The sequence below is a fragment of the Erithacus rubecula genome (genome assembly GCF_903797595.1).
Source record: "Erithacus rubecula genome assembly, chromosome: 9".
Lineage (NCBI taxonomy): Eukaryota > Metazoa > Chordata > Aves > Passeriformes > Muscicapidae > Erithacus > Erithacus rubecula.
The window spans coordinates 3,902,667-3,913,610 of record NC_136660.1 but is presented as its reverse complement, the minus strand read 5'-3'; the positions used below and the strand labels follow the sequence as shown (position 1 = coordinate 3,913,610).

Here is a 10,944-nt window from a genome sequence, read left to right as displayed (position 1 = left end):
CTTTCCTTCCAGGGAAGGTGACTCCACCACCTCATTCCTGGGCACCCACTCCAATGTCTGATCACCCTTTCCGTAAAGAAATTCCTCCTTAAAGCTGTGTCCTCCCGTTCGACACAGGCCTGGACACATCGCTTGAGGGGCAGCCCCACCTGCTGCTGCCGCCACACCATCAAGGCCAGTGCCACCAAGAAGGATTTTTTGGTTTTATTTTTTGTCGCCCTGAGGGAAGCCTCCAGCAGCCCGTCCCCACGGCTGCCTGTGGGGTCCGGCAGTGCCCTCCTCCTGCTCCTCAGGGCGAGGAGCGGGGCCGAGCCGGCGGCACGTCCCGCCGGGCGGGGCCGGGGCCGGCCCTGAGGAGGAGGAGGAGGAGGAGGAAGGGGCGGCGCTGGGCTGGCTGGGCTCTGCGCGGCCATCCCCGCGCCCCGCATCGCTGCGTGCGCCCAGCCGCCGCTGCAGCCGGCAGGATGATCGCCGCCCAGCTCCTGGCCTACTACTTCACGGAGCTGAAGGAGGACCAGGTCAAAAAGGTTAGATGCGCATCCCCCGCCCGCCCCGCTTCATTTATTTTTTAAAAAAATATTTTCTCCTTTTTTTTTTTTTTTCTTTCCCCCCCCCCCCCCCCATCCCCTTCCGCACGTTGGTTTCCTTGCTTTGTCCCCAGCTGCGGGAGAAAAGAGGGATAATCCCGGGTTTAAGCGCTCCAGAGCATCGCCGGTGGGGATGGGAGTGGGTGTGGGTGATGGATGCACAGACAGGAATCGGGGGGCTTTGGCACTGAGGGGTGCGGGCGATGCTTCTCCCCGGAAAGGGGATTTCCCCTTCTTTCCAAGGATGCTTGTGAGCATCCCCGCTCCAGCAGGCGAGGAGCAGGTAGTTTTTGAATTATGTGCCGCCGCAGGATCGGAATTTACAGGAAATGGTTGTCAGTTGTGTTTAAAAAGAAGGATTTCTATAGGCTTCTTTTCCTTCATCATCGGGTGGCTTCTGCTGTGTGGTTGGTACAGCCCTGGGATCGCTCGCTGCCACAAGGAAAAGGGTGCGGAGCGCAGGATAAATAAAAACATGGCAGATAGATCCTGGCTGAGCATATTGCAGAGCTGCGGGGAGCCTGGGGCTAGGATGTGGGGACATAAATTGGGAGAATAATTGCAAATGTCGATGAGTCGGGCTGACGTCAGGAAACAGAGGCTTCCCCTCTGCCACCTCCCCAGGCGCTGCCGTGTGACCCACCTGGGCGTGTGGCTGAAGGCATCCCTGGAATATTTCGGGGAAGCCTCAGTGACAGCATTAGTAGTACTGATTGCTAGTGTTCTTGGGGCTTGAGAATCTCCCCGGCAGGAGGGGAGCACCTCATCCCTTTGGACTGTGCATGGGGAGACCTCACCTCCAGCGTGTGGGTGACTCACCCATGCCCACTCCTCCCTCGGAGAAAACCTGGAAAAAAAGCTTCAAAAAAACCCCAATGGTTTCTCCTTCCGTGTGCTTTAGGTCTTTTTCTTTTCCGCCCAGCGGCTCTCGCGAGGAGCCAGAGGCGTTCTGCACCTCCCGGCCCCACGTACGTGGCTCTCCTTCCCTGCTGCCCAGGCCCGCTGTGCCCCTTTTCCTGCAGGATTTGTGAGTGCTGCTGGTGCCAGGAGTGCTTGCCTGGCTAGGGCCTCCTCTGCCTCGCTGTGTATGTTATATTTAGAACGCCCAGATAAGCGTGAGTGTGCCTGGTGGCCAAGGAGTAGCAGAAAGGCACAGGGGGAGCGTGCAGGCACGGGGAAACTCTGCAGTGTTCTGGGGGTTATTTATTGCAGGCTGGCTTGGCACCGTGGGGCTGCTATTGTCTGACAGCATGGGAAACCGTTTGGCCAGGGAGCTGTAAAGCATTCTTATGGATCAATCTGGTTTTGTCTGGAAAAGTGAAGGAGAAAAAATAAAACCCACTTGAAAAGTCAAGAAAGCCGGCTACTGTTTTTAGAGGGCGTAAGACATCTTTTCCTGTTTGTGTCCTTTTGGAACGGATACTGAGCCTCCTCGGTTTTGGCTGTCCTGTGGGGAGGATGTCTGTGGCAGCCAGAGGCTCTGCTGCCCTGCAGCTGCTGGGAGCTGGTGGGGCTCCATTCCCTGGTTCCCCGTGGGGCAGAAGTGCTCCTGCTGCATCTCAGCGTGCTGCTTGTGAGGTTTGTGCTCCATCAGGGATACGTGCCTGCACGGCTCCGTTCCAAGGTCCCTCCCTCTCCTCCCTGCTCCCGGAAGAGCAGCACTTTCTGCTGGTACGTGCCTGTGGCTCAGGGCTGCCAACCAAGGCGTTGTCCCCGCTCTCCGTGCTGCCCCGTGGGGCTCCTGGATGCCGTGGCTGCTCCTCTGCCTGGCTGGTGCATCACAGCCATCAGCTCAGCCTTTGGTGGCACAGCTGGCAGGTCACCTTCAGGATGCTGCTGTGGGTCACAGGAGGGGTGTGGGCAGGTTAAAAGAACCCACGAGCCAAGGCTGAACATTCTTCTTCTCTTGTGACCTTCTTTTCCTTCTTCTTTTTTTTGATTTCCTGTCTCTGTGTAGCACTAATGATCTGCATTTCTATGGTGGGAAACCTGTCCAGGGGCATGGATGGGGCTGGTGGTTTCAGGCCCTGGGGATAACCTGCATCTAAGAACTGTACTGGTTCTGCTGTGTTTGTGTGTACCCCCTTCGGTTTTCAGTGTGTTTTTTTTCTCAAATGTGTCATTTCTGAAATGATTTTTGAGATGAGTCGTGGTGAGCAGGGGGAGGTGTTGAAGGAAGGGGTTGTTCACGGTGTGAACCCTGTGGCCCCTGCAAGGGACAATTTCCACTGAAACCACTCGTAATGGCACTTCCATCTCACCTTGGTGGGCAGCAGCAAGCAGTGTCTGGTGCCTTGTACTGTGTAAACACACGTGTGGTCCAAGCAGTTTAAATTACCCAGATGTTTTGCGGACATCTGTTCCCTGAGTGTTTGTGACACTCCTGGGACAGTGGCGGGAGCTCAGCATCCTCGCTCGGACAGGGGACTTGGCACAAACTCACCGTGTTCCCCATTTCCCCAAAGAGCATCCTGGGGGATTGGGGGCTCCCTGGCATCTGTGCCAGCAGCCTGTGTGCAGGAGAGCTTTGTAAAACCGCCTTTGTTTCCAACAGGTTTGCACCTGCCCGAGCTGGCCCCAGCAAAGGGAGCCTCTAGGTGTTGCCTGGTTTCTGTCTGTCAGGGGAACAATATGTTTTTTGCTGTCTTTACCTGAGTGAAGAAAAAGATCTTGGGATCAAGGAGTGACAAGTAGATGTTTAACCTTGACCAAAAAAAAAAAAAAAAAAAAAAAAAAAGTGATGGAATGGAGTATAAGATGCAACAACTTGTATCAAGAAGAGGCCTGTATTGGTGACCCGCCCCTATAAAGGCTTTTTAGGAACCTATCTGATAAATCATAAGTAAGCACAAACAATTTCAAAATGTTTAAACTGCTTGTTTTAACATGCTTTGGCTCCTGATGAATCTTCCTCATGCTGAAAGGAGTATGATTACCTCTGCAGAAAAATGTTTTGGTGGTGAAGGGTTTTGGTATGAAGGCTGTGTCAATAAAATAGGTGCTAATGATTTCTGGAATTGTTGTGGGAGTGTTCCCTTCTTGGATACCATTGACTGCTGTCAGTGTCCACGGAACGAGGCGTGTTTGAGGAATGACCCTTAGGTTTAAACCTTTAGTGCTGTCTGTTTCATTTATAATTATTCACAACTGCTACAGTGGCTGGATTTTCAGAATCTTGTTTTCCCCAAGTACAAATTGCATCTTTCCTATGTGACCAGGAAGAATTATGTGAATGTGATTCAGATGATGAAATCCTATTTTTAAAAAATTGCTCACAGATTCTGTCTCTGGTTCGGTTTCTTTTAAGAAAAAGAGAGAAAAAAGGCGTTTGAGTTCTTGGAGGACTCCTGCAGTGGCAATCTGGGAAGATGCCCTTTCTCGGGGGGTGACTCTGAGGTGGCAGCTAAATAAAGGAGTGTTTTTGTTCCTTGCCCACACAGCTGCCTGTCCGGAATTGTCCCTGTCCTGTGCCATCCCCTGGGAAGGTCTGGCACCTGTCTCAGCGGGGCTGCCTGGGTGCTGCCGGCAGCTCCTGTCCTTCCACAGCTTCCCCGTGCATACGGCTGAGATCTGCTTTGTGATCGGCTTTTATTGCCGGCAGAGCAGGGAGTTATTAGACCTCCATCCCATAATCCAGCCTCCGGCTCCCCCCCGCCTCAAGTTATTTATGGCTCTTTGCTGGGAGTTTTCCCTGCCGGAATAACTAACCCTCCTCCCGCCTGGGAGGGAAAAAAAAACCAAACAACAAAACGAAACAACTATATATTTTTTTCCTATTTCCCCGCCTAGTTTTCCGTGGTTTTGGAAGCTGTAACACACGGGAGTGACTCTTTTGCAGGCAGAGGCTCGGTGTCCCCGCCCCGGGGCTCTCGGCGGTGGGGATGGATGGCCTGGGTGCCATGGAGCGCGATGCTCTCCCTGCGTGCAGGAGGGTCCAGCCCAATTATGTAAGGGCGCTGGCAGCGCTCATTGGTCTCTCACGGCAGCAGAAAGAGCCCTCCCTCCCGTTTTGCCTCGCTGCTGAGGGCAGCACAGGGGCAGAGGTGGGGAGAATGGGCTCGTCAGTCCTGACTGTGCAAACGCCACAACCTGCGCTCACAACAGGGCTTTCGGTGAGCGGGAATCCTTCCGCCCTGCTTTTGGGAGGAGGATGCAGCAGTGGGGCTTTGTTAGAGGGGTGTATTAATTGCACGGTGACTGTGAGTGATGTTTGCTGTAGCTTTCACTGGGAGATCTGGGGAATCATCCCTCTGAGCGGCAGCGTGGGCTGCTGAAAGCTCAGCCTGAAAAAAGAGGTTGGTTCCCTCCCTCTCTCCTTTTAAAGGGAGTATCCTCATGCTCTGACATCATGGCTTTACACACTCTGCTAAAAAAAGCCATGGCAGGGTTTGCCATGGAGGAGAGACCTGGCTTAGCTGGACTCCAGCCTCTGCATCCACCCCCACAGCTTTTGGGGCTGCAGAGAGGGCACATCCCATCCAGGTTTTTATTCTTGGAGTGAGATGATGCCAGTGGCTGGCTGTGGTTGTTGCTGTGAAGGGGCACGAAGGGCAGCACAGGGACGCAGCAGGGATGTGGGGATGCTGCCCTGGGGTCTTGCATTTGGCCTGTGTTGCAGAGAACCTGAGCTCAGCTCTTCTACCCTTCAGCTGTACGCCGGCACCGTCACGTCACCGGTTCGTGGGGAAAATGCACGGTCTCATTTCATCCTGGTGTTATCAATCATGGTATTGTTCCTCTGCAAGCAATGACATTGGGAAGTTCACAGCTTGTGCAGCCTCTGGCTGTGTCCCCTGTGGTCCAGGCTTGCCTGGTTGGGGATCAGGCTGGGTAGCTGTGCCCAGCAGCACTCTCCACGCCTTCCGCCTTGCCTGTGTAAATTAAGTGCTGGGTCATGGCAGGAGGCTGTCTGGCTCAGGGAGATACTGTCTTTGAGGAGACCTTGAGTGGGGTGGGCTGGAGTACTTTCTGTATGAGCAATTAAATTGGTGCCTGTTTTATGGTCAGTTTAGGGTTTAATGACGTTTTGATTGCATTTCCTTTGGGAAGGGCATTATTCATCACTTCCCATCTCAAAGTCCCCGGTATATGGAGTGCTTGCCTATGTATGTTTCACATAAAGTATTTTATTGTGGCCTTGGTCTTGTAAGGCTCAGCTTGGAGATGAGCTGCTCTCCAGGCTTCCAGAGAGAAGACACAGGAGCCTTGGCTGGGGTTTAAAAGAAGGTGGCTTTTCCAGTTTTGCTGAGGACAGACAGCATGGGCAGGGCTTTATTTTTTCAGTCTTGCTTAGCTGTGAGCAAAAGTGATCCCGAAGGTGTGGCTTCGATCTGAGCCATTTGCGGAACCAAATTTCCAAGGCAGGTAAAGAAACAAGGCAAGAGTAGGCTGGCAGCTGAGGTAAAAAGGGTGGGAGGTGTGTTTGGCAAGAACCCCTCAAGGCCATGTTGTATTGTTCAGGCATCAAAGCATCTCTCAGTCTTCCTGACAGCAAAGGTGGTTGTAATGTTATGGAAAGCAATATTTCTGGAAAACTACAACTGCCTCTTTTTTCCAAGGAGGTAAAGCAAGCTCCTGTCATTGGAATCCACAAGGAAGAAGTCAACAACTTTTAATTTGATGTTTTGTCTTGAGAAGGAAGGTGCCACCTGCTCCCAGTCAAGTTCTGTCTTTCCAGACCCTGTGGTCTTTGGAGTGGGATAGGGAAAGTGATCTGCTGTGCAAAAATAATTTCTCAGCCTGTGATGTAGCCCCAAAACTACCGTGGCAAGTCCTTCCCAGTGTAAGGCTTTAAACCCAAAAAATCTCTGACAAAAGAGGGTGCCAGAAGAGCACCAGCTCTTTTAGCTCCAGCTGCTTACCTGATGGACAGTCTGAGCTGAGAAGTGGGACATGGGCTGGAGGTGGTGGTCTGAGACTGTGGGCAGATGGTTTTGTGTGAAGGAGAGGAGGCAAAGTGATGCAGGACTGGGTTGTACCTTGGAAAGACAATAAGATGGAGCTCACCTCAGCAGGCCCTAGACTTGCAGGTTTTCCATGATTTTGAGTCAGAAGATAAAGCACGAAGCGTGTGGCTGTATTTCCAGCTTGCCCAGAGCCCTGGAGCCACGCTGGGGCTGCACAGTATCCTTGCAGTTCAAGAGAGGTGCAGCCCCAGTGGGCCCCTCAGGGCAGCCTTTCACCCTGGGCTGGTGTGTGTCCTCCCCAGATTGATAAGTACCTCTACGCCATGCGGCTCTCTGACGAAACGCTGCTGGACGTCATGGCTCGCTTCAGGAGGGAGATGAAGAACGGCCTCTCCAGGGATTTTAACCCCACAGCTGCAGTGAAGATGCTTCCCACCTTCGTGAGGTCCATTCCTGATGGCTCAGGTAAGGAGCTGAGTGCTGGTTTTCCATTGTAAACACGGTGTGCTTTGTGGAAACCTGTTGGAAATGCACAGTGTCCTACCAAGAGCAGGAGGGATTTACTTCTGGCAAGCCCAGGCAACATTTTGAAGGCAGCCTCTCCTCTGTGTGCAGGTCTGTTCCCGCAGATGCTGGAAGATTTTGTGATTCCTTTGTCAAAGCCATTTGGATACCAATGGAAAGGCCCTTCCTAGCACTCAGTTCGCTCTCATTCAGTACATTTACTCTGAAACTGTCTGCCAACAATCAGTGCTTCACACAGAATGATTTTTGATTCATGCAGTCCACACCCATGTGACCTAGAGTCTTAAGTACAGTGGCTTTTAGTAATTTGCTGTTTCCTTCAGCATCTCTTCTCCTTACTTTTTCCCCAGTGGAAGCGTGAACCATTACAGGCTGAATTTGAGTTTCCTGGCATTCATTTTGCATTTTGTAGCTTCCCCTTCCAGACTGTCTTGGGGGAAAGCTCACAGAACTTGAGGAGGATGTAGCATGTGGCTCCAAAGCTGCTGCTCTGGTGTGCTAAGCTTTTTCCATCTAGATGCAGGACTCATTTTTTCCATGCCCACTGTACCAGATAAAAGTGGCACAAACTGCTATCAGACACCAAAGAGGTGTTATGTTGGTAATTGAGACCAAGATTGCATCTATGACTTACTACTGTGTTTCTTAAAAATACCATATATGGAGTATCTAAATGCATTTATGAACATTATATAATAGTGTTTATTATTTAGTAGCAACACTGGGTTTCCATCTCATGTAGCACAAGGTGGTTAACTAGTGTGATGCCTACCACAAATTAACTAGTTTGGTGCCTACCTGTATGCAGAAATTGCAAGAACTGCATAACAGAGCTATTACCTATTTTGAGGCTTTCCTTTTTTTTTTTCTTTTCTTTTGAGTTAAAATTGAGAATTTATTGGTGAAAGGACATGATTCCAGGTGCTTTGTGTAACCTGGTGCTGCTGTCTGGCAGGTGGAATCCTTTGATAGCTTTGCTTTGCTTTTGTTGCTTTCTGCCATCTCAAGCTTTTTAGTTGAGATGTGATTTGCTGTCTCAAAAAAAACAAAGGGAGAATATGTTTGAATCCTGTATTTCCCTTAATTTAGCATTGCTGGCTGTTATGTTGAAATGTTGTGTTGAAATTTGCAGCCTGTTGAGAAAGCCAGAAGCTGCCACACACAGCTGGGCCACAGGCAGAGGTTGCACTAAGGGTTTGCACATGAGGTGACTTGAGGGCTTTTGGGTGGAATCCCACCATTTTTACTGGCTCCAAAATCCCTGCTTTTTCATTCATGTTGGATTTGAATTAATTTGAATAGTGACCTCTCCCCAGTTCCCTGCTTCATCAGGCACTGCACGGTATCAAATCTGAGCTGCTTGTAGCGAGTCAAATAATTTTGGAAATTGTTTCATCATACAAACTGGGAAGCCTTAGAGATGGCCCAGGAAAGAAGGGATCTGCACATGGGCAGGAGAGGTGTGGGAGGTTGGTGAGCACTGCTGGGACGAGGATGAGCCAGAGCAGTGAGTAGCTCTGGTTGTGCGTGGGCGTGTCTGTGTGTCAAGGCATTAATTGCAGGTCATGCATTACACACCTCCTTAAAAAAGAACCTGCTGCATTGTGTACAGGGCATTCAGTTCTTGGTCCTGTGCCTGCCTGGCTGCTGCCAGCCTCTCCAGGTTGGGCACACTGCTGGCAGTGCTTGGCAGCAGGGATTAGAGCAAGGCAGTGCTTTGCCCTGGACAATTTCTATAGAACTCAGTGGTGACTTGTACGTGTAGGTGGCTGCAGCCTCTTTGGATAAGTGTTAGAAAAGCAGGCGGTGCCCTCCATTCTTTGCCTGGAAGGGCATGTTCTGACCCCAGGTATGAGCAATATTTGCTGTGAGGGGGTGTTGTGGCATTTCTTTCCCTGACTCACCCGTGTGTGGCTGTCACATGTGGCCAGGATGGGCACAGAGCCCCTTCCCTCTTCCTCCAAAAGCTTCTGGGGGACCCTCATGGATGTGGCTGTGTTGATGTGCCCAAAGATGGCAATTTCTGCCTTCAGCTGTCCCTCCGTAAAAGCCAGAGGCTGAAAGCCTGCCCTTTTCTCTGGCCTGTCTCTAATTACTGCCTTGTAAGCTCTTTCCTCTGAGTCCAATTATTATTATGGGAGCTGACTATTCAGAAAAATACTGTTGTTTGGTTTCAGATCTGTGCTTGCGTTCTTTTTCAACAAGGAGTTTGTGAGCAATAATTCCAGAGACTCCAGAGGTGTTGATGTTAGCAGTTTTTCCCCCCCCTTCATTCAGAGTTGTTTAATTTACAAAAGCCATGAGGTTTTTCTGTCCACAATGCCCAGAATGGTACCTCAGGCTAATTCAAAATGTTTTTGAAGGCTAAATAAATTCACAGCAGGTTTGCTTGTACCTTGGTGTTACAAAGCACAGATTAAATGCTGCTGCTTGGCTTTAATTCCTCAAGTACACTGAAAGAAAACTCTAGTTCAGAGTACTTTTAAAGGGTGAAGGATGATTCTTAATAATTTTTTACTTTGAGCTTGATGGAAATCAAACACCCTAACCTGTTAATTTATTTACAGGGAAGGTATTTCTGAAGTGTAGTGTTTGTTTGAGGAATGCACTTAGGCTTGATAGAAGGCCATATGGTCCAATGTTGATTTTCCCATTAGTTATTGGAGGTAATGGCTTCCACTCAACAGATGATACCCATAAGATAAAGCTTATTTGGGTATTTGGCTTAATGAGAAACCCGTGGAGAGTGTTTGACTTCCGGACTTGCTGCGGTGAAGTGGGTGATGAAATTTTTTTATGCTGAGTCAAATAAAGGGAGCTGCACCTCCAGTTTGTGTATGCTCATGTTTTAAATGACATTTGTGCTGGTGCAGAGCAGTGTTTAAAGCCACACTGCTCAGAAACAGGTAGGGAAGCAAGATCTGTGTTTTGGCAAACCGAGTTTGCCCATGTCTTGAGCAGCAAGAAGGAGAAGCTGTGTTGCAGTGCAGTAAAATTAGGAGGTGTATTAGAAGTTGTGGGCTCCCACTATAATTTTGCTATGTTTTTCTGTATGCAGTTTATTGTTGTTCGTGGTTTCTCACATGACAGTGTTTTGTTTCTGTTTTACACTGCAACCTTGGAAAACCAAAAGGACGTTTTGCACTGTGGTTTTGCCTCTCTTGGTCTGTTTCTGTTAAAGATCCTGTCCTGAGGGATACCTTGTCCTCAGCTTTGCTGAGTGGGATGAGGCTCCCAGAGGTGTATGGGGAGCTCACTTGGTCAGATTTTAGGAGATTTGAGATGAGATTGGACAGAGTAATCTCAGAGGCAAGCATGGCTCTGGAAATCCTCGTGGAGAAATTGCATACCTGGAATTTTGGTGACAGCCTGGGGTCAGAAGGCTCTGAGGGCCGAGTGTGTTCCAGGTAACATGTCAAAACAATCTTTTGCTTGTTTTGCTGTTAGAGGTTCTTCCACTTTGAATTTAGGTGGAAATGGAAAAATGGCAATATTGGGAATGGCCTTCTGGAAGTCATAGCTATGAGGAAGCAGGATAAGAAAACACTGCGTGCCTTTGCTCTGCTGCTCCCTGAGCAGCCCTGGTGAGCCTGGGGATTCCTTGCACAGACACAAATGCTTGCTAAGAGCCCTGCTGATTATCTACAGCCTGGACATGCACTCCTGTGTGAGAAAGGTGTGCACACTGCTTCCCTAAGTATTGTCTTTTTGCAGACTTTGACAATCACTGTCTCTGCTCCCTCTTTGATAAGATAGCATGAGCAGGTTGGTGAATTATGTTTGCCTTGCTCTCCAGGGGTGCTGAAGGTGTCATTCCTCAGAGAGCCAGGCCATGTGCCTGGAGTCTGTGGAGGGTACTGGGTTGGCTTCAGCTCTCTCCAGCACAGAGGGAGGTGGAGGTACCCCAACTCTTTTCCTGGCTCCTC

General features: G+C 50.0%; 1 protein-coding gene across 1 annotated transcript in view; it reads left to right on the top strand.

Annotated features, from left to right (window-relative positions):
• The first annotated feature begins 376 nt into the window (after positions 1-376).
• Positions 377-10,944, top strand: part of HK1 (hexokinase 1) — a 36,782-nt gene continuing 26,214 nt past the window's right edge. Inside the window, exons 1-2 of the mRNA XM_079311949.1 lie at positions 377-527; positions 6,796-6,958. Coding sequence (XP_079168075.1) covers positions 465-527; positions 6,796-6,958 — 226 coding nt within the window. The 5' untranslated portion in view covers positions 377-464. The remainder of the gene's footprint in view (positions 528-6,795; positions 6,959-10,944) is intronic.